We start from the raw sequence: 22610 nt of genomic DNA, 5'->3' as shown, positions 1-22610 counted from the left end.
ATACATATAATTTACCGGTTTTGGTAAGGAAGTGAAATGTGCATGGGTAACAAACTAGGTGTATTTTAATTGATTAGGTTTCTTGTAGTGCAACATAAGAAAATACTCACCTGACTTTGAGTCTCCATCGTACTTATATTTTTAATTAATTATTCTTTTAGTGGATAAGTGGTTTAGGCTCATATGATGACTTCACATGTTCATAGTGTTATATTCGAGCGTCTAGTTGTATACCCTCTGGCAAATGAAAGAAAAAAAATACGTGTGGGGTTAAAAAACACACACGCTTGCTAGTGAAAATTGCGCAAACTGGGAAAGGATAATAAGAGGAGAAAAAAGGGGGCAAGCTGCAAGGTGTCTCGAACCCTGCAGCTGTCTATCATTGCGCTGCCAAAGAAGGGAAGCCGAGGTTCCTAGCTGTCTTTCACTTCGATCGCGGCAAACGGCGGCGGCGCAGACGGAAAGGCCAGGCGAAGGGGGAGCGTAGCAATCTGCGGCGGTCGTGATCTGTTGCCTCTGGGTCGACAATCAGTGTCGCGTCCCAGCCCTTCTGTTCGTCCCACAAACTCATCGAGGCATGGAGCCGGGGGCCAAATCGGAAGCGAAGCAAGGGGAGGCGGGATCCGGCGCGGTGGGAGGCGGCGGCGGCGGCAAGGTGTATCACGAGAGGCAGAGGTTGCAATTCTGTCTGCTCCACGCTCTCAACAACCTTATGCAGGTGGCTCCTAGGCTCCTAGCTCTTACTACTTTCTACCATCATCAATCATCTTGGGTTCTTTCTCATGTTGTATCAGCACTCGGTGCTTATTACTTTCTCAATAATGTGCTTTGATCTTTAAGCTGCATATCCTCTTTAGTTGCAATTGTCCACCCCTGATCTTTAAGCTGCCTATCCTCTTTAGTTCCAATTGTTCACCCCCCTTGTTGATTTCCACAGAGGTAGTGATTGCTGGCTGAAGCTGTTAGTAGTTGAGCGTTGCCTGCCACTCTATTAGACATTCTCATGGATTGAATCGAGTACAGTAGGCCATCACTCATCACTGCACATGTTTATCATGCTATTTGGACCAAATTCTGTTGTGGGAATATGTCGCAGCATCTTGAAAGGAGGTGATGTACCTCGCCATGAGAAAGATCCAGCCAATAGTCGGATCATGTCAATTCTTGCTACTTGCACACATATTTATGTGTACTGCTCACCCGTTTTTTACACCCCCTGGAATAAAGGCTGAGATGGGATCTGCTCGTGAATCATGAGTGCATAAGCCCAACAGAAACAAATCTTTAGACTTATCAAACCCTATTGGTTTTGTGCTAAATTGCAAATTGCTTCTGAGATGAGTTAGTCCATTAGTTAACCTGGGAATTGTATTTTTTTTCTATCTACTTTTGTAGGCTAAATGAGTCGATTATGTTTTTTATGGTTCAGGAAAAGGAATGTTTCACCCGAGCTGAGTTGGACAGGATTGCTGGAAATCTTGTTCTTAGTGATCCAAACAAGGACCAATGGACTCCTCTATCTTTCATTTTTAGACCTCACCACAATGTGGTAACTGGGAACTATGATGTAAATGTTCTCATCGCGGCATTAGAAGCTAGAAAGAAGAAGGTGGTTTGGCATGATCGTCGAAAAGGAGCATCATCAATCGAGCTGGATGCAGAAGTGTTGGTAGGCCTTATGATCAATGTGCCTTTGAGGAGGTTCAGGGGCCTCTGGACCGGCAGGCATTGGGTAGCAATTCGAAGCATTGATGGTACCTGGTTTAATTTGGATAGTGATCTTTCTGAACCCAAGCAATTTAAGGACAAAGAAAATGTGATTGCATTCCTTGACAGCATACTCAATCAAGGTGGAGAACTCATGGTTGTGCTGCAAGATGAATAACGGTACTGCCCCAAATCCCAAAGGCTACAAATAGCTTCTTCTATGTGACTTGCCCATATTTCAGAATTGCCATCACGATGAGATCACAGACATCTACAGCATAAATTTCTTTAAACCTTGAGGTTTAATAACTGAGCATAATGAACGTAATGGTAAATGGAAGCTTCAATCTGTGAAATATACACCTCGCATGTTTCTGCTGTGGGCATGGGATCCTCTGCTTGATTGATTGTTGTGTCCATCTCTGTCATATACCGGATTGCCGACAAGGTATCTGCAGCAGGCAAAACATAGGCTTGCGAAATGATGGGAAGAAAGAACTTTGGTTCTCAGCAAGAGCATGTTACTATGGAGATGTGCAGAACTTAAGTGGAGGATGAAGGAGTATTTGCTGCTGTTGTAATTATATTTGGATAACCAAAGTAGTCCTGGCATGTTCTTAGAATTTGTCTATTCTTTCTGCAAGGATATGTACATTACACAGTGACTATAGACAACCGTCTTACAAAATTGATCATCGCTGAGTTAACAACACATGCTATTGGGCTTATCATGGAGATGCTGTGGTGGTTTGACTATCTTCTTTCCTTGCACATGCACCGTACTGTGCAACTAGATTTCAACTAGGGAACCAAATCAACAAAAGAAACAATGTTGTATTTTTGTCGGGCGTGTTCTTCACAATTTATAACTTCAACTCACAGTGATGTCAGAGTACACACGGAATGTACTGCTTAGGTGTTGTTGGACCATTTGCGTCAAACCTTCTGAGTTAGCCGATGACAATAGTCAATCTCAAAGGGCTGTCTAATGTACATGAATTTCATACAAGCAGTAGTCGGTCAATATCATAACTGTAGAGATATGAGTGCAGCTAGCCACACAAACTTGCAAGCTGTTTCGGTACAATGTACAGATTCTTTTAGTTATTAACAGCAGCTAGTTGGAGAGGGCAGACATCAGAATGATTCCTGGTTGGAACGACGAAACCTAGTTTAAGTTTTGCCCATCTTCTTCCGCCAGTATGACATTGCAGTGCTGTAGTGCTCGTTGCGTATTTTCCTCGAGGCTGCTCTCCAGTCACACTTCTCCATCTCTTCCCTGGCAGCCTTACCAACAGATTCTCTGAGATCTTTTGACTTGAGGAGCTGCTCTATCTTCCTCACACACTCGTCGAGATCTCCAGGTGTAAACAAGAAGCTAGTCTTGCCCTCCTTGTCCTTGGGTATTATATCAGGTATCCCTCCAGCACGAGCAGCAACAACTGGGACACCAGAAGCCATGGACTCCAGAACTACTTGCCCGAGAGTCTCAGACTCTGAAGGCATTGCAAATACATCTGCACTGGCGTACGCTTGTGAGAGCTCCTCACCTTGGAGCATTCCAGTGAAAACTGCTGGCATGCCAGTGAACAATTTTTCCAGCTCAGCCCTGCACACCCAAGTGAAACAGACGATATAAACATTTTCAGAATTTTAAGATGAAACCGTGAAAGGGTCAAATAGATAGCCGAACACCTAAAGTTTGTTTCCAATGCTCGTCGCAAATACTCCACCCTCATGGCGACGTTTGGTATTATTATTACATGTGTAATGACTGCACTTTTACTCCAGTAACCAACTTAGTTTGTCTATAAGTGTGTCATGGAGAACAATTGTGACCTATTGAAGAAACAAATTCTCGAGCCAACCCATGTTTCTAAAATTATGTGTGTCCACTTGTAACTTTTAAAACAGATGGTTTAAGGAAGGACCACTTAGCAGGCATGTGACATTTTGATACCAGGTAAGTGATGATGTGTGATCAACGTTTGCCTCATCAAGTGTGCATCATATTGAAAAACTTCAGGTAGCTAAATATATAGGTAAGCGCACCTGTATGGTCCATCTCCAACAAAAGCAATTCTTGATCCAGGGAGCCTCTCCATAACCCTGTATTTTGATAGAAATAAGCAAAAGTCTTATTGACAGGGCAAAAGAACATCCATGCACCAAAGATATAGCCTGCGGATAAGTAGCCTATGAAAGGTAGAACCAGCTTGAAATACTTAGTCAAAAAGAAATATCACAGCCATGATATGCCGAGTATGCCTAAAGCTAAAAGGTTTGCCATTGTAAACTATGCTGACTTACAGAAAGCTGACAATCATGGCAATCCCGAGAAAAATAGGTAGTCGAGCAGCTATAAGTTTCAACAGCAATAAGAACATGATATTTCCTGTAGGAATTATAGCTAAAAAATATCATGAATGATAATCTATTCCACATAAATGCTATGAATAATCCATCATTACAGGAAGAGTCAAGAATATAAATTTAAGTTTATTACAGATGAATGACTATACTAAAGTAAAGGCTCACCTTTTCAGAAAATCCAAATTTTTCTCACGTCCAAAACGGCCCACATGTATTATCAATGGTTTTTCTGGCTCGCCACCACTGATGGGAGAGGGAAGGAAAGCGTGTTAGTCCATACATTTTTTTTCTAACACTTCTATCATTAGAAAACATAAGCTAGAGTTTATACCTCAATCTGACACGCATTTCATGCCTTCGATATTTAGTATGAAAGCTTTCGGAGTCGACACCCTTGTTCCAAAGCCGTATTCTGTTTGCTGAAGAGGCAAGGAATGTTATGTTTAGCACGAATGGAGGGAACCAATGTTGCAGAGACATAGATTCACTATCGTGTTTGACCTGGTACTACTTTAGCAGTTTCAAAGTCTTCGGCAATAGCTACTGAAGGAACTAGAGTAAGATCTGCAGCTCTGTGGAGGCATCCTTTGAAACAAGAAAGTGAGTCAGCACCACTACCACACTAGTGAGAAAAAAAACATTTTTTAGACCTTTTTTACTGAGAATGAAATAGGAGTAAAAATATTTTTGACTTACTTATAAAACTCCATGTGGGCTCAAGTAACCAATTTAAATTGTATCTCGGTATGTACCTGCAAGCCATAACAGGACACCAACTCAAAACGTAAACATATTGGCAGCCATGACCAAATTGACACCAAATGGTAAATTTACAATAGAAAATGGGAATGATGCAGCTCAATATATGTCAATAGGCAAATGCGTGTTCAATCATTGGTCTAGCATATCAGAGGCAGAACATTTCTTCAATGGTTTTCTTGCAAAAACATCTATATGGACAGGGTTCCCTCCTTTAGTATTCCAACAGACCTGAACTAAATTTATGTTCATACTGTACCAAATAAGCTCTGTAGCATTACACCTGAGGTCCTGTGACCCTACATGAAAGGCATCATATTTGTTTCATGGTATCACTGTATGTTCATAATGCCTGCCCAAAACTATTTTTGAGTGGAGTATGTTTCATAATACATTTTGTAGGAACCAAGCCTAGCTCAGTTGGTGGGAGGTGTGGAGGAACACCCCCACGACCCAGATTCAAGTCATCTTCAACTCAAATCTGAGTGCCTATTTCTTCTAAATTTAAAATACCACCAAGGTTGTTGAGTTTTTTTTTTATCATGATTCATTTTGTTGAATACATTTGCGAATTCTCCATAGCGTCCAGAACGTAGTGAATGTTCAGTAATAATTCTCCCTGAGATGAAACTTGCATGCAGAATGTTGGCTAGGTCAGAGGCCACTTTTCTTTTTTGCAAAATAACCATAATACAATTGATGTTATATGCATGTTCACAAAACTTAAAAATATTCAAAGAGTTGACACCCACAGGGAAGTTTTCATCACACAATGATGACAGAGTTGCACCCAAAAATAAATATTATTTCAACAAGGGGAGCCTTACGCTGGAAGATGTGTATGATAAGACATCACCATAGGAACTGATATCATCTTCGCTATAGCAAGAGCACCAATAACCTGAAACCACGGAAGATGGTTATAAGCAAGCAACAACAACTGGAAGGAAGGATAATAAAAAAATCTTTGCGTTTTCAGTTATTACCATAATTCCAGGTGAAGTAGCATGAATTATGTCTGGCTTGAACTTATTCACCTCAGAAAATATTCTGGGACTCAGTGCCAGCGAAAGTGGGACATTTTGGTACAATGGACATGGAAAGCTGAAAAGGGAGAGATTTAGTGAACCGAAGTGGTGAAGTGAAGAAAATTTCCACATGTTGAATTTTAACGCAATCCCAAAATTAGACCCTTAAACAATATTAAACAAGTATAGCTGCATCAATAATCAATTCTACTGAGTGAGGTGCATGCTCAAATTAGTATGTCACATGACTACAAGATACTTTGCTCACATTGTCTCCTTTTGGTTCAAACAAGGAAGTACTACTCTGTTTGAACGAGAATCCAATTGTGCTTTCAGGAACGATGTTATTATGTACTTAATTGTTATTCCTCGAGTGGGTAAAGATGGTCTCTGTTTTGATAATTTGATTAAGGGTTACCTCCACGAGCCAATGACCTTTGCTCCATGGAACTCCTCGGGAGCTCCCTTGTGTGTGGTCACCACCAACACCTGAACCAATGGTGATGACATCAATTGAAGGGTGCAATAATGATCTTGTAAAAGACTCGATACATATACCACACTAACACTCTACAAACAATGAAGCGGGAGTCAGGAGAATAGCAAAAAGAATGGATACCTCATCGCCCATCTCTCGTAGATGCTTGATGAAGTTCTGGAACCGGTTCTTGTACCCCGAGATGTAACTGCAAAAGAGGGAAGGCATTGACTTCAGTGATCGGCGCTTGGATCAAACCAACGGCAAGTTTGACTAATCATGCATCTTAGTGGCCCAGCAGCCTACACGCCTGCAGAGCACCTCGATCTGATCTACTCTAATCAGACTGACTAGCTGAGCGCTTGAGAAGAGGAGGGCGTGGACTGACGCGAAGGGCGACGGCTCGACGAAGAGAGCAATGCGGCGCGGCCTGGAGCTCCACTCGCCGCCCGCCTCCTCGTCCAGCAGCAGCGGCGCCCGCGCCTCCTCGGCCTGCGCCATAATCCTCCTCCTCCGGCCCGCGCGGCCGATCCCCGAGCCCAGTGCACCGCCCGAACCAAACGCCGCCGCTACCTCGCTTCCGCAGCTCAGCCCCGCGCCGCGGCCGCCCTTATCCTCTCGCGTCGTCCGCTCTCCCCGGCCCCGGCCCCGCCTGCCGCCGCCTTGACTTGGAACCCACGCGCTGCGGCAGCGGCGCGCGGAAGCAGCGTCACGGGGACGCGCGCGCCCGACGGCAGCACCGGGACGCGCGTGGGGGTGGGGAAAGAAGGAGGACGGCGCGACGACGGCGTGGACGTGGTGGTGGACTGGTGGCAGTGGCCGTGTGGGGGAGGGACGGGGCAAAAAAAATTGCGAGAAAACTATATAGGAAATGGCGGAGGAAAAGGCGACGAATGGAGAGGCAGGCGGAGGCTGCAGCGATGGGGGGGAATCGAACCGGTTCTCCCCCCTGCCGCCGATCGAAATCAAGCGGGACACGGGCGTCGACCGAGGAGGAGAGAGAGAATAACTGTCAAGGCAGAGGCCGCCAGCGAATCATGCCTTTCCCTAGCGCGGGTGGGGGAGAGGGAGAGGCCCACCCAGCCCTGCCGGCCGCCTGGCCGGTTGGCCCGGGACGATTGGACTCGCCTTGGCTGCGCCTGGTGGCTGGTGCGGCGTGTGCCTACGCGAGGCCGATTTTTACCCGTCCTCCCGTCAGCAGCGTAGGCGGCGAGCGAATCTTGCCTCCGCAGCAGCCAGCCAGCCAGACACATGCGTGGGAGCCAGCCAGGTGTGGGCCTTGGTGCACGTTGTGCAATTGCGCTTTCCTATCCTTGTGCCTCGTATTGCCAGTATAGACTGTGCATGCCCGGCCGCAATGTCAGTGGCACTGGCAGGCCAGTTTGCCGTTTCCTTCCGCTGTGCCAGTGCCATCTGCTATTCTGCAGCCATGTACAGATGCACGGATGCACCGCCCAAAGATATCACACTGTTGATTGTTTGAAATGCGGAAAGTGGAATCGGGGAAAGGCATAACCTGTCGCTGTCTTCACTCTTCAGAGAATATGAGCTGAATTTACGCCTACCTCCAAAGTCCAATGCTTTGCGCACAAGACTGGGAAAAGGGATAACCAAAGCATGGCTTGTTTGCTTACGTAGGAGTGCATCGTAACATCTATACGATGTAAAGGCGAGCAGGGATTTTATAGCTCTACAAAAAAGCTAGCATATATTGTACGGGCGAGCATACGACTTTTTGGAGCTGCAGGAAGGAATAGACAGCTCATCGGTCAAAGAAAATAAGAATAAAACGATTCCGGATTAATAAGGCTTGGTTACTTCGATTCGATGCTACTTGCAAGGTCTAATTTCTCCGTTGAAGCAGCAAACTGCTCGAGCAAAAGATACCTGTGCAAGCCATTCTGCCCGTCCTACGGCTACGAGGGATAATAAAACAACATTATTATGTAGCAAACTTAAACCATTAAGTAGGACTTACGAGGGAATACTTTTCCACTGCCACTAGCTTCTTCAGAAGGCAGATCCTCCACGATCACAGACTATGCTTCCTTTTTTCCAATGCTTCATTTTGGGTGAACCTATGAGCCTATGACTCTAAGCCAACGTATTCAATTTGGGGGTTGTTTTTTCTTCCACGAGGTCAGTATAAACTATAAAATGCTAACATACATCCATACTATAAATACACGTACGCTAATTTTACTTTTATGAACACCTTCTAAATAACAAATCGACTAATGTTGAGAGTGATGAAGTCACCTTATAGGCACCTTCTTGACGATGAAAACTTTGTCCGACATCGAAAAATAATTAATTGAATATACAAGCATCCACGGTGAATCGGAAAACTCAAACCTGGATAAGATATCACAAGAAGTCTAATTAACCAACCAAGTTATGCTCATTTCGTTGCGAGCTACTCCCTCCATTTCAAATTGTAAATCGTTTTAACTTCTTTTAGTTCATATATATTATTATGTACCTACATATAGTGTACGTCTAGGTGCCACCGTTAAAGAAAACTTGAAAAAGTAATTTTATATTAACAAAAGCATGTTACTTGCAAGTTGTAATATCTTCGGTTGAGTGGCAAGCGCTCGAGCTCTGATTAGCTCTGACTCCACAGTCCCCTGACTGGATGCTCGCCAGTAGAGTTACCGATCATTGAAGGGTATGCTTTATTTACTGCTCGGCTCGGGTATTAGCAACCTGCAAGTGTTCACGCTGAGTTGGGTGTGGATCTACTGATGCGTTCAGACGTTCAGTAAATTTATCCAAAATAGTTTAGAACGGGGCAGGTCGTTGATCCCGTGGGCGTTAATTATGTGAACCTGCAATGCTACTCCGTATGCGACAAGGCCACACCCCGGTAAGTAATAGATTGATGTCACCACCAGCAGGAATCATACTGTGTAACTGTTTTTTTTTTTAACTAAATACTGTGTGACTGTGACACTGTCCATTCTGCTCCTTCGTGCCTGCACGACAGCAACGGCTTTATCCCTGGTTTGGACCGCACATGTGTGATGAACTGATGGTCTTCCACATGGTCATGTTTCACTGCTGCTCTCTGTTGATGCGGTATGCACGTGGATGGGCGGTAATTACTCCGTCTTCATCTGCTCGTTTCCCCCCGTTACAACGTTAGATGATTAGATCTATCACCGCGGCAAGACGAAAACGTTTGTTTACCGCGAGCTGCTAGATCACCAGACCACCGGGGTCGGTCACATCACCGGTGACTAAAAGAAACAAAACCCGCGATACCAATCTCACCTCAGAAAAATGGCCGTGCCCGTCGCAATCCTTGCATGTGGTATTATTGGTGGGTGGGGCGGCCGGAGTTACAGCCGAGAGCGACCATCGTGTCTCAGGGTTCACACAAAAAGGAATAAAATGTGGACGAGAAAAAGAAACGATTGATGAAGAGAGAGAGAGAAACTGATGTGATGCGAATGTGATCCTTGTGAGGAACATTGAACAGAAGCAGCAGCCGCCAACGTCATGGACTCAGGGTCGTTGTGCAGTATAATGTCTATCTGCCGGAAGACGAAAATACCCTGGGGCCGCCGTGACGCCGACGCATCAGGTTGTGTTTGGTTGCATGCACCACATGATGCATGCATGGATGATCTTGGATGGGGTGGTTCAACCAATTTGCTTGTACTATATGGTTCACTTTAATTATAATTAGTAGAATAATGTATTAAGTGGGATAGCCTCATCTTGGATAAGTTGGTCCAATTCACCCAACCAAATAAAAGAATCATTATTATTTTAAATCATTTCATACATGAATCAAATGATACAACCAATCAAACATACTCTGCCGCGGTGTCGCCTGCCCTGATCGTTCGAGAACAGCGAGGATCACATCGCATGGCACCGATCAATCGTCCGGGAATCGGATCGAACAACCAACTCCTCCGTCGTCCGTCCGCCGGGGAGTCGGTGGCTTCGAAGGAAGCAATACCGACAGCGTCGAAGTGGTTTTGCCTTGCTTGGCTTGGCTTGGCTTGGCTCCACCTCTGTTTCCTGAAGCGAATCCTGGGAGTGTTTTTAACTTTCGGTCCACGCCCTTGAGGAATGGCGTGGAAGGCTTGCAACGGTTGCTTAACCGCGTCTTCGCTCGATTCGAGCTGCGGCGTGATTCCTTTCCTCCCCGTCGGTTGACGTGGAAGCGATACTTTTTCGCTCCGTGATGCGGTCAGAGTCTGACCGTCAGACTGCAGAGTGCAGCAGCTTCAGCATCTGCGTTTTGTGACTTGTGTTGAATTGAAAGCTAACCCTATCGTCATGATATGTCGTTCACATTTCTTTCGGTGAAAATATATCCCGTTCTTCTCCTCAAAAGGTCCAGAGGTTCGTTCCCCAAGTGATCTCTTCCCCTAATGTGTTTATTTCTTTAGTCACTCCTAAAATTCCTGTCACATCGAATGTTTAGATACTAATTAGGAGTATTAAATATAGACTAATTACAAAACCAATTGCACAGATGGAGACTAATTTGCGAGACGAATCTATTAAACCTAATTAGTCCATGATTTGATAATGTGATGCTACAGTGAACATGTGCTAATGATGGATTAATTAGGCTTAATAGATTCGTCTCGTCAATTAGCCTCTATCTGTGTAATTAGTTTTATAATTAGCTCATATTTAATCTTCCTAATTAGCCTCTAAATATACGAGGTGACATAAATTTTAATCCGAACTAAAAATCCAAACACCATCTAAGCATGAATATCCGGGACTGCAGGTCGGTCATATATCAGGTACCAACAGGCAACAACCACTATCATTCATCCGAGAAGTAATCGACTACGTTCTCTTTAAAAGTACATTTTATCAATAAACAACTTTTTTTTAAAAAAAGATTCTGCGATATCCAGCTAGCGTGTGCCTGTGACGCTACGCTCTACGACAGTTTTTTTTTTTTTGAAAGATTACGCTCTACGACAGTTGCAGCTTCAATTTTGGATCATGGCTTGGCTGCTAGGTGCGCACGTAATCGTAAATAAAAAATAAATAAATACCGGGTATGATTTGGCAAGGAGAATAAACAATGCGCAGACAGTCCGACACCATCACAAAATCATATATGCGGCTCGATCTGCAGGTGCACTGCAACTGCCAGCCATACTCGATCTACAGTCTAGCAGATCTGAACCTTTTAAAAACTGTATCATTGCATGTTCCCCTAGTTTGCACAAGCTTTGGTGTTTCGTTTTTCAGGACACGACTAGACCAAAATGCTTTTCGATTGAGCCTAATTGTTTTCATTTCCTTTCCCCTCTTCTTCCTAGGCGCGGTGTTGCAATTAACCCACTCTATCCGTTCATAACGTACAACATTTGGAACAGAGTGGGTTATAAAGTTGACAACTAGAGTTATGATGAAGAAATGATTATAAAAAACTATGGAGTTACTAACTATGAAAATATTTTTCATAAAGAAATCTGTATTACTAAGTGCATACGACCAGACTATTTTTTTTTGTAAATAAAGGTCAATGTTAGATGGCATTGGCTGCATCATTGCAAGCTTATAGTAAGAGAAAAAAGCTAAAACACTAGTTGGTTATTTTTAGAATAACGATGATGAACAAAAGAGAGTCATGGGCTTGTCTTGGTCCATGGGCTTAAAGGCTGTGTATCATGTTGGGCTGATCCATATCGCGTGGCCCGCCACAAAACCACATTAGGCAGAGAAGGCGGCAACACCCCACTCCATTTCTGCCACTTCCCGCCATCGGCTCTTCACATTTCCGCCGCCGCCAGGCTACCGCCGCAGCTCTGCTACCTGCCACCGCTGCTTCGGCGAATCGGCGATGGACATGGACATGGATATGCCAGATCCGGACGAGCTTGAGTGGATGGAGAGCCACGGCCTCCTCCCGGAGGAAGAGGAGGACGTCTACTTCGACGACCCCGACGAGGGCTTCGTCCCGCCCCACGGCGACTCGGACCAACCGCGCGATTCCTCGCAGCCGCCGGAGCCCGCTCCGCCACGCGCAAGTATGCAACACTCTCCCTCTCTGTATATCGCAACCCTAGCTCTCGATTGTTTCGATTGCTGACGGAATTGACCAAATGCTTGCAAAGATGAAGCCTCGGAAGGCGGGTTGAAGCGGCCTCCACCTCCACCACCGCCGGAGAAGGAGGAAGAGGAGAGGAGCAAGCGGAGGAACGTGGAGCGGGAGGATTCGGAGGACGAGGAGTGGCTGCGCTACTCGCCTCCTCCTCCCGCCCCTGAAGTCGTCGTTGCCGAGAAGACAATCTCGCGGTTCGCGTCGGAGATCCATGGGGACTGTGTGCCCGTCACTGCGCCCAATGGGGAGAGGGTTTATGCCAAGCTTGCAGTTAAGGGATTGGTTGGTGGAGGAATTAGTGGAACGAGGCAAGGGGCTCACTTCTCCAACCCAAATCCCAACCACAAGGGTTAGTTACTGGTACTAAGTGATTTATTTCCCTCGGAAATCAGGATGCAATTGACTTGGTTTGTTCATGGCTCATTTTGTCACTTTCCTTTTTGTTGTGATTCTGCAGGCCTGCTTTCAGAATCCTTTCATTCACTAACAAGGCGTGCTGAACAGGAGGCTTTAGCAAAGGTATATACATAAAGAACATTGTTAGGCATATTCAATAGATGACACTAAATGATCAATCTTAACACGGCACCATTTAATTATGACTAAACAGGGAGCATAAGAAATATCTAAAATGAACACTGTGAATCAAATGGTACTTATCTGGGTATCACTGGAAAATGTAGTGGATATTGTCGATTGGTACTAGGAAGTGGCAATCACCTATGCTACTTATTTTTTTCAGTTCAACCCAGAACAGGGGATGGATGTCTTTCTTCCTTTTGGATTTTACAATGGAAATTTGCCATGATAATCTCACAAGTCACATAATAACTCCGATATTTTGTTTCTTCTAAAAAACAATTCCTGTATTTTCTGTTTTATGGAGTGATCTAGAAGACACTGTTCACTTTTAGTTTCACTAGTCAGTACTGCAATGCCCATAGGGAGTTGCACAAATCTACTGTATGGACCTAACCATGTCTACAACGTGCACTGACTATTAACTCAAGAAATGGCTTGGCTAACCATTTTTACTTTGATGATATGGCATGTGATTATTATTATATTTTACCACATCTACTAAAAGTAACCTACTCACTTTTGGTGATGTCTATGAAGGCCTTGCAGGAAAGCACAGACTCACTTGATAACGAGGCTAGTTCAGCGACTCCACTAGTCACAGAAAAACTTTGGGTGGAAAAGTATGCACCAAATTCTTTCACAGAGCTGTTAAGTGATGAGCACACAAACAGGGAGGTAAATACTGTTCCAAATTGCACCTTGCTACTTCAAAGTCAAGCTTTCCGTTTATGCTTGATCCGTTTTACTTGACATGTGTGTATGTGCCTTGTTCAGGTGCTTCTGTGGCTAAAACAATGGGACTCTTGTGTTTTTGGATCCCATATTCGAGCTACATGTGATGATGTTTTATCTGCCTTACGTCGGCACTCTTCTACCATCCAAAAGAATGCAAATAACAAAAATTTCTTCTCCAAGAGTAAGGGAGGTCCTGTTGACATGCCCCTGAATACACCTAGTAGCAACTCTGAAGGTTTGGGTGGCTCCTTCAGCAAAAGGTCACCAGCTGACAATACACCAGAACAAAAGGTGGGGTTAGCACTACTCTGCTGTGACCAAAAGCTGTCTATAAAAGATATTGCTGGTTTGTCATGCTGGTTCCCTACTGTAACTGATACCTTCCTGATGTTGCAGGTGTTGCTACTCTGTGGTCCACCTGGTCTAGGAAAAACAACACTAGCTCATGTTGCAGCCAGACATTGTGGCTACCATGTTGTGGAGGTCTGTGTTATGATCATACAATACTAGCAGTGTGTTTTGTTGTTTAATGTGATAATGTATAACTAAAGAGGATTTATGAGCTATTTCTTTAGTGCCAGATATATCTGTTGTCTTCCTTCCAAACCCCCCCTGTTTCAGTTTTTTAACGTTCCAAGGCATGACTATAACTCAATGCTTAAGATTTTGATATATAGACACATGCGCGCGCACCGGAAACTGCAACTATTATTTTATGTCAAAACTATGTTGATCCTCCTTCCAGTAATATTTATACACAACTTTTAGCACTGCCTCTTGTTAAAAAAAATGTCCGAGTGGTTGGTTTGTCTAATTGGCCTGTTGATCCTTCAGGCTCCTCAGGAAGATAAATTTTTGCTGGTACCATGTCCGTCATAGTCTCTGTCTGTCATGGTATCATCGCAATATATCCACCTGTTTAATCATGGATGCTTCAGAGATGCATTAACTTCCTAGTTCTCAATTCAAGTTCTATTTGTTGCTCATGTTCTGTGTTAAATGCAGATAAATGCCAGCGATGATCGTTCTGCTTCATCTATTGAAACAAAAATTCTTGATGTAGTTCAGATGAACTCAATCATGTCAGATTCCAAGCCCAAGTGTCTGGTGAGTTAAATACTGCTGCTTCAGTTTTCGAATTTCTCCCTCTATATTTTGTTGAATTTTCTGTCCTGTTTAGGTAATCGATGAAATTGATGGAGCACTTGGTGATGGAAAAGGTGCAGTGGAGGTTATTCTGAAGATGGTAGTCCTCTCCTGACATAGTTATCTTATAGTTTGCTGCAGCTCTACTTATCTTCCCACTTCTATATCAGGTTTTCATCGTACCAAATAAGAGTTTGCATCGGATGGTTTGCTCTTCTCTTGCAGATCAATGCTGAAAAGAGTAATAATTCTGACAGAAGCACTAATGCTGAAGAAACTCAAGTCCGAAAGGCATCTAAAAAAAGTCAAAGAATGGCAAAACTATTGAGGCCTGTAAGCATTGACGTTACCCCCTTTGCTTCCATTTTGATTGTCTTTACAGTCTATTAAATGTACTGATTAGACAATGTTCAAAGGTAATTTGTATATGCAATGACCTTTATGCTCCAGCCTTGAGACAACTGCGCCAAGTAGCCAAGTAATATCTCCCTTCTTTCATTATGTTTGGTACAGTTATAAATCATTGAAGGTTTTGCTTATGAGGACCGATTTAATTTCACAGGGTTCATGTGTTTGTGCAGCCAACGATTAGTCGTGTGGTGAACAGGTGATGTGACTGCACTTATTCCTATAGCTTCATCACATAGTAACAGAACATATCTTTGTAGCCACATACTTTCATGACACCCATGTGTTCATAAATCAATTTTCTTGTTTAGGCTCAAGTATATATGCAAAAATGAAGGTTTCAAGACAAGTGCAATTGCTCTTTCTGCATTAGCTGAGTATACTGGTACGATTTCTGTTGCACATTTTTTATTTGTAACAACAGTGAGACATATGTTTAAGTATCATCGTGTAATGAATTGATGGCATGTGCAGTTCTTTTTTAACAGTAACAGAACTAAGATCAATCTTTTCAGCCTAGTTGATATAAATCTGTTTTAATTTGCATTTCATTATTTGATCTGGCTACTATTCTCTCTTTTTTTTCTTTTCAAAGAGCTGCTTCTTTTGCTTGTATTATGCACTTTCTAATACTTGGATGGATGAAAAGGGATTGCTATTGTTTGCATGGAGTATCTTTGCTACCCTGAGATGAATGGTTATTTTCATAGACTGAGAAATATTGCCCTGCAGAATGTGACATCCGGTCATGCTTAAACACACTTCAATTTTTGAACAAGAAAGGGGTGGCACTAAACATTGTAAGTGAGCTGATCTAAATATCCATATGAAGCTACTATTGGCAGATATGGTGTTGTTTCCCTAATGGTATGTGCTATGGAGCAGTCATCATTTGATTCACAAGTAATTGGACAGAAGGATAAGTCAAAAAGCATCCTCGATGTCTGGAAACAGGTCTGGTTTTCTCCCTGTAATGCCTCTTCAGCAGTTCTCTTTTGGAATCACAACTACAGCCACTTATGAACCTGTTCCATTGTGACTACATCTCTATACATAGTTCTTTTGGGCCTTGTTATCAACTTTATGAACCTTAACCTTCTGTAATTCAACGTAACACGACATTTTAGATGTCTTTTGGTTACTCCCACTCTCTTTTTTTCCCTCAAACATGCAGGAGAGTTGCATATAATTTAATTAAGAAGAAAGATGGTTACTCCTGCTCTATGTTTAAATCAGGTCTTAGGACCTATGGTAGCAAAGTTTCAACCAACACCAGCACATATTTTTTTCGTTGTACCTTTTTTTTTCATCTTATTGAGTTAATTGTTCCACAGGTTTTGCAAAAGAAAAAACTCAAGCGATCTGGAAAGGCTGAAAGTCATTTCAGTAAAGATAAGGACACTGATTCTCTCTTCACACTCATATCTAACCGGTAAAATTTATCTGTCAGATTTCTTACATGGTTCTTTGAGCTGGTGTCACTTCTTTATTTGCATAAGTATTTCATTTGCAGTGGGGACTATGAAGTTACCATGGATGGAATCCACGAAAACTTCTTGAGACTATCATACCACGACCCAATGTTGCAAAAGACTGTGAGTATCTGTACAAGACATTGATTTTGGCTAATGATGGGATGTTTGATTTGCGTGACGCTTGATATTCTTCCTTTAATAATTCGTCTTCAAAAACTACCATGCAGGTAAAATGTCTCGATATACTTGGAGTTTCAGATTGCTTGACCAAATATGTTTACCGGACTCAGCAGATGCCGCTTCTTGGTATTATAGGACTGTATATTTTCTTCTTTGTATAGATATTTTACTAACAATGTTGAACCACTTATTTCAGCATATCAACCTCCAATTGCCATCACAATAAGTCGCATGGTTGCTCAAGTTGAAAAGCCAAATATTGAATGGCCAAAAGCTTTGCAGAGGTAATCCCTCCATATAATCATTTTTTTTGCAGCCTACTCAGTGGCCCTAATGTCGATGTGTTTTTTAGGTCCCGAACGATGCTTTTAGAAAAGAAAGACATGTTGAAGACCTGGCAAACCGAAATGTCACCTGTTGTCTCAAGGCACATGTCAGTAGAATCATTTGTTGAAGATATTGCTTCCCCCTTCTTACATATTCTCTCTCCACTGAGTTTAAGACCTGTAAGTTGTGCCAAACTTTATCTCGAAATTAACCTGTTGGTATATTACTTATTTGCTTAATTAATTTGTCTTCAACAACTGAAGTGAGTATTGCATGGTTAACGTATGTTTATAGTGATTTGAACTACCACAAATGAAGCATGAAACTATGGAGCCAATATCTTAATATTTTCTTCTGAAATAAATATCAACTAAGGAAAGGGTTTAAGGCCCTATGCCAATCCAAGTTCACCAGTATGAAACATATTGTTTCTAGAATTTGTTTTTGAAAGAAACATTGGTTCTACATGGCATTGCAAGTTTGAATATAAGACTATGTTTTAATCTTTTTACAAGGTTTCTAACAGCACAGGATCTTTTCAGGTAGCCCTGAATTTGCTGTCACAGAGAGAAAAGGATGAACTTGTGCAGCTAGTTGATACTATGGTTTCCTACTCAGTTACATATAGAAACACAAAGTTTGCCCCTCAAGAAAGGGCAAACATATCTGTGGTGCCACATGATGTTCCTTCACTTTCTTTCCATCCTCCATTCAGTGATATCATAAACTTTAAGGTTTGTTTTGATCTTTAAGTTCTTATTCTTAATTCACATATTGTGCACTCTTCTCACTATACCTAACATAGCTCTTGATATCAGGGCTATCAATCAGAGCACATTGATCTGTCTCTGGCCATGAAACAGCTCTTGGTGCATGAGGTGAGTTATCCTTCTAAATTTGCAATTATGTAAATTTATAGTTTCATGTCTGCTTAGCACTTGATGCCAATCTTCCAAGTTCTAACTGAATTTAACTGTAACAACTAAATATATATCCTTTTTTTCTCTGAGGCTACCATTTATTGTTTACAATCTTTTGGCAAATTATGTTGGACTTTTATAAATACTAACTGAGAAAAGCACGTTCAATTGGCATATGACTGAGCTGCACCTTGAAAGCTTTCTCTTGACAGGTACTGACATAAATTTTGAATTCAGTAAATCCATATATGCTCTCGAACTTGTGATATTGCTTATGTCAAATCTGGTATTTGCCTATGTGATATTGCTTATGTCAAATCTTGTATTTGCCAGTGCACTTGCACCTGTCCGCGGCTTTGTTTTTTTTTTTTAAGAAACTGCACTAAATCGAAAGAAACAGGGCCATAGGCATACTTGAACACATGAGGAAGATTTTGATGAGGGAAATTTGCTGTAGAACAAAGGCAATTTGTTCTCATCCTTGTCAACACAATATCTTTGATGCAGGTAGAGAAGCAGAAGATCATTAAATATAGTGCTGGCAAGTTGAACCAAACTAATGATGGAGATGTCAGGAGCGAACCTTTATCAGCTATAAGAAAGAAAGCAATAGCTGATTCCATTGCTCCAGCATTACATTCTTCCAAGGATAGCTCCAAGCGCAATTCAACTACACTTCAAATGCAATCAAATTCAGCCTCTAGTCTGAATGGTAAAAGTCCTGCACCTGCCAAAAAGCACTCCAACCGTGCAACAAATTTCTTTGACAGGTAATGTAGTAATGTCCAACTATCGCTCATTAGATGCCAACTTGCTATTTTACTTACAACTATTGATAATGGTGAAGTTTACCTATTTCCTTTGACAAAAACAGGTTTAGGAAGGAAAGACAGGTAGATGCAAAAACTCATAGTGATGCTGGGCAGCAAGGAGCAACAACTCAGAGGGACTCACGCCCTCTGATCTTCAAATACAATGAGGTATGTTGCTTTTCACCAATCTTTAGTTATCCTTTTGTGTTTTCATATAATAAACAGAATCATTAAGAATACTATGGAATTGGTTGTCCCTTATAATTAAATTTGCTGGACGTGGGTGTGGTCCTAGATCCAACATGACAAGTATGTATTCCCTACTATACATCGATCGTTGTTGATGGAACAATGTTTTTTAAAAGTTATTTTGTTTAAGCTCTTGGAATGAAGATAAAATTTTCTCAATGACATTGAGGACACGTATAATGTAGAAATCAACATTTAACGTTAGGATGATATGTGGGAGCTAGAACCACATGCCCGCATTCAGTGACAACAGATAAATTTTTTTATTTACATACCTCCCAAGTAACACCCAGCAGAACGTTTATTCAATCAATTGATTTTAGTTGCCGACATGTCTTGTATGCTAATCCGACCCGTGCGATTCCACTCGGCCACTCCTTTGGCTTTGGACTCATGCCAACAATTGTACGCCCCTTTATAGTTTATACACATTTTTCTTTTGCCATTATCTCATGAAGGTGACTGCAATGTGCAGGGTTTCACAAATGCAGTGAAAAGACCAGTGAGAGTTCGCGATCTTCTGCTCAGTTAGGCCCGTTTGGTCCTTGCCCTTGTACTGTAAAGTCATCTTTTCCCCCTTTTTAATTATATCCTTCTCTGTATATTGATTGTACCATGTGTATCATGTAGGATAGTTTGAACTATTGATGGATCAAACTAAAATTACACTTATATGTAATGTCACATGCACATTTTCTTTCTATAATTTGGGAGACAAGAAGAAATCAAGAATGCCATCAGGATGTATTATGTCGGTGTCTCAACTGTCAAGCGCTTTGTGTTGGTTCCATGCCAAGATCAGAAGATTTATGGCTTAAAATATTTATTTTAAAAGAAAAGGCAGCAGAAATCATGACAAAGTCCATGAACATTTCTCCAAGAACTAGCCATCAACATTGGCTCAGAAAAAAAAAGAAAGTCAGCACCATAGATGTCCCATGCTCGTCAATGAGAAAGGACCTGCATTTTTTTTCCAAAAACAAAATATTGTTGTTTGAATTCTAGTTACCGATGTCGATGTTGTATTTGGATAATGGTTCCTTTCAAGAAGAGGAAAATGGCTCTTGCCCAAAGTGGGCTTGTGGGTTCGACTTGGACAGTGATCCAATGACTCGTCTGATGGGCCGAGCCGACCTGACCTTCCTACCCATAACATGGCTGGCCCAATACCACGTGTTCTGATCCATTTTGCCCAGTCTGAATCTGAAGAAAAGTCGTCGCCTCCTCAGGGACAACCAGCGCCCAGCGGCAGTCTAGCACCAGCAACGAGCAAACGATGGGAACCGTCGGCGGCGGCGGCAAGAGCGGCACAGTGAAGCAGCTCAACGTGGGGGGCAAGCTCTTCTCGCTGGAGGCAAGCTCCCTTTCCCTCTCCCTGTCTCTCGATTCCCCTTCCCCCACCCCAACCTTCGTGGACCGCGACCCAGCCCTCCTATCCGCCGTCCTCGCCGCCATCCGCGCCCCGTCCTCCGCCGCGCCCGCCTTCCCCGCGCGCGTCCTCCTCGACGAGGCCCACTTCTACGGCCTCCACGCGCAGCTCCTCGCTGCGCTCTCTCCGCCGCCGCTCCGCGGCTTCTCCGTCTCCCTCGCCTCCACCCTCTCCCCCGCCTCCGAGCCGTTCCCCACCGCCTTCGCGCCGCACCACGACGGGTCCCTCTGCCTTGCCCACGGCGCCGGGCAGGTCACCTATTACTCCCCGGCGCTGGATCACCTCTCCACCTTCCGGACCCACCTCCACCGGATCACCTCACTCCAGCAACTGCCCCCCGGCCTTGTCGTCCTCGGGTCCGCCTCCGCTCCAGGGCTGCACGTGTACGACTACCTCGAAGGCCGGCATGTCGCCTCCGTTCAGTGGTCGGATCCCACTGACACTCGCTGCAGCAAGGCGAAGGTCGTCGCCATTGCTGCCTGTCCTGCTGATGCTGCCGATAAGAATTCACCCATCTTGGCAACATTTGAGTGCCCTCATCGGGAGAACTGCATCCTGGTGGTTGACCCTGTAACACTGAAGCCAATGCAGGAGATTGGCCGGCAGAGTGGTAGTGCGGCAAAGTCATCGACACCATGTCGAGTGGTGCACCTGCCGGCACCTGGGCTGGTGTTTGCATCATTTGTGAGTTCTGGGGCATTCGGCTACTCTGGCTACATGAGGCTGTGGGATATTCGGTCTGGGAATGTGGTGTGGGAGACAAGCGAACCAGGGGGAGCTGGAAGAAGCAGTAGGTTTGGGGATCCATTTGCAGATGCAGATGTGGATGTCAAGCAGCAGGCAATTTACAAGGTTTGTTCAAAATCAGGAGATGTTGCAGTGGCAGACCTGAGATCCCTTGGTAACGACCCTTGGGCGTATATGTCATCAGGACCAAGAGGGAGTGGAGGAGGCTATGGCAGTGTTCTGCATTGCCATCAGTCTCAAGTATTTGTCAGTCGGAAGGATGGACTGGAGGTTTGGTCCCGATTGGGAGAACAGCTTCACGACACAGGCGACTTCGCAGAGCAATCAGGAACAAAGGAAGGACCCAGAAGTGAAGGAATCGATGAAAGCTTTTATAGGAGTTGCTATGTGGACACGGAAGAGGACGCTAAACGTGGAATGATACAGATGATGGCAGGGGGTGGAGATCGCTTGTTTCTGACAAGAGAAAATATGCAAGGTGTGGAAGTGTGGGAGACGTCCCACCTTGCTGGTGCTGTTTCTCTCTGATAGCAGTCTCCTCTTGTGGACACGGAGTGACTGCTCAGTAGGTCTACCAAGAGAATTGAAAGTGCACTTGCCAAACATGATGCCATTCTTGTTCTTGGTTCATGGCTTCATGCACAATTCGGTACTGAAAATATGGTCCTTTGTAGTCGGCCTCACGAGATATATTATGTATAGTCACATGTCGTGCTTCAGCAGATGCATTTCGTGGCAAATGCATGAAATTGAAAGAAGTAACCTTCTTGGATGTAAAACTTCCTTTTTAGTCTCTTAGCACAAGATCTTACCTTTTACAGTATCAATTGTCAAAAAGTCATAGCATCCTCGATTTAGTGCCATATGTTTACGTATTACTAAATTTGTAATTATCCTACCACAGCATCCTGGGCTGAGAGCATGATACCAACTTGCTATTAGAATGATTTATTCTTATCTTGTTGAGTGTGTCTGGGAGTAGGCTCCTGCCTCTCCTTTGTACTGGGAGCAGACTCTTGCCTCTCCTTTGTATTTCTTCTCTCTTATTAAGGAAATGGCATGCAGCTCTCCTGCGTTGCTTGAGAGAAAAGCTTAAAAATATTTATTTTCTGACATTGAGAGCAACCTCTTTTCATCCTCATCTTTAGAAGTTATTGGTTAGGA

General features: G+C 43.4%; 4 protein-coding genes across 4 annotated transcripts; 3 read left to right on the top strand and 1 right to left on the bottom strand.

Annotated features, from left to right (window-relative positions):
• Window positions 1-338: 338 nt before the first annotated feature.
• Window positions 339-2442, top strand: LOC101779065 (josephin-like protein). Its single transcript, XM_004984631.4, has 2 exons — window positions 339-718; window positions 1430-2442. The coding sequence occupies exons 1-2, from the start codon at window positions 578-580 to the stop codon at window positions 1883-1885; spliced, it is 597 nt and encodes a 198-aa protein (XP_004984688.1). The 5' UTR covers window positions 339-577; the 3' UTR covers window positions 1886-2442.
• Window positions 2443-2653: 211 nt separating this feature from the next.
• On the bottom strand, window positions 2654-7312 carry LOC101779471 (sulfoquinovosyl transferase SQD2). The gene is made up of 11 exons (XM_004984632.4): window positions 6734-7312; window positions 6487-6553; window positions 6286-6356; window positions 5826-5943; window positions 5667-5740; window positions 4777-4832; window positions 4582-4665; window positions 4412-4499; window positions 4246-4323; window positions 3760-3816; window positions 2654-3316 (listed from the first exon to the last, which is right to left on the bottom strand). Exons 1-11 carry the CDS (start codon window positions 6844-6846, stop codon window positions 2881-2883), a joined length of 1242 nt encoding a protein of 413 aa, XP_004984689.1. The 5' UTR covers window positions 6847-7312; the 3' UTR covers window positions 2654-2880.
• Window positions 7313-12087: 4775 nt separating this feature from the next.
• On the top strand, window positions 12088-20020 carry LOC101779864 (chromosome transmission fidelity protein 18 homolog). The gene is made up of 24 exons (XM_004984633.3): window positions 12088-12362; window positions 12450-12785; window positions 12894-12955; window positions 13556-13693; window positions 13793-14044; window positions 14150-14236; window positions 14759-14860; window positions 14934-14999; window positions 15125-15232; window positions 15316-15377; window positions 15462-15506; window positions 15619-15692; window positions 16040-16107; window positions 16193-16261; window positions 16642-16739; window positions 16821-16902; window positions 17010-17088; window positions 17159-17246; window positions 17315-17468; window positions 17832-18023; window positions 18108-18167; window positions 18717-18979; window positions 19084-19189; window positions 19746-20020. The coding sequence occupies exons 1-24, from the start codon at window positions 12176-12178 to the stop codon at window positions 19800-19802; spliced, it is 2835 nt and encodes a 944-aa protein (XP_004984690.1). The 5' UTR covers window positions 12088-12175; the 3' UTR covers window positions 19803-20020.
• A 469-nt stretch (window positions 20021-20489) lies between these two features.
• LOC101759618 (BTB/POZ domain-containing protein At3g09030) lies at window positions 20490-22395 on the top strand. The gene has a single exon (XM_012843051.2). It carries the CDS (start codon window positions 20547-20549, stop codon window positions 21972-21974), a length of 1428 nt encoding a protein of 475 aa, XP_012698505.1. The 5' UTR covers window positions 20490-20546; the 3' UTR covers window positions 21975-22395.
• The last annotated feature ends 215 nt before the right edge of the window (window positions 22396-22610 follow it).

This window comes from Setaria italica, chromosome IX, assembly GCF_000263155.2.
Source record: "Setaria italica strain Yugu1 chromosome IX, Setaria_italica_v2.0, whole genome shotgun sequence".
In the NCBI taxonomy this organism is placed as follows: Eukaryota; Viridiplantae; Streptophyta; class Magnoliopsida; order Poales; family Poaceae; genus Setaria; species Setaria italica.
This window is presented reverse-complemented; position numbering and strand designations above follow the sequence as displayed.

Bases quoted from the DNA above. Each gene is read 5' to 3' on its own strand.
- LOC101779065 (XM_004984631.4), top strand. From the start codon at position 578: ATGGAGCCGGGGGCCAAATCGGAAGCGAAGCAAGGGGAGGCGGGATCC. The intron at 719-1,429 runs GTGGCTCCTAGG...TTTATGGTTCAG, and splicing joins CTCTCAACAACCTTATGCAG to GAAAAGGAATGTTTCACCCG.
- LOC101779471 (XM_004984632.4), bottom strand. From the start codon at position 6,846: ATGGCGCAGGCCGAGGAGGCGCGGGCGCCGCTGCTGCTGGACGAGGAG. The intron at 5,741-5,825 runs GTAATAACTGAA...CCGTGGTTTCAG, and splicing joins CTACTTCACCTGGAATTATG to GTTATTGGTGCTCTTGCTAT. The intron at 4,666-4,776 runs GTAAGTCAAAAA...CTTGTTTCAAAG, and splicing joins GCCCACATGGAGTTTTATAA to GATGCCTCCACAGAGCTGCA.
- LOC101779864 (XM_004984633.3), top strand. From the start codon at position 12,176: ATGGACATGGACATGGATATGCCAGATCCGGACGAGCTTGAGTGGATG. The intron at 16,108-16,192 runs GTAAGTGAGCTG...GCTATGGAGCAG, and splicing joins AAGGGGTGGCACTAAACATT to TCATCATTTGATTCACAAGT. The intron at 17,247-17,314 runs GTAATCCCTCCA...TGTGTTTTTTAG, and splicing joins TGGCCAAAAGCTTTGCAGAG to GTCCCGAACGATGCTTTTAG.
- LOC101759618 (XM_012843051.2), top strand. From the start codon at position 20,547: ATGGGAACCGTCGGCGGCGGCGGCAAGAGCGGCACAGTGAAGCAGCTC.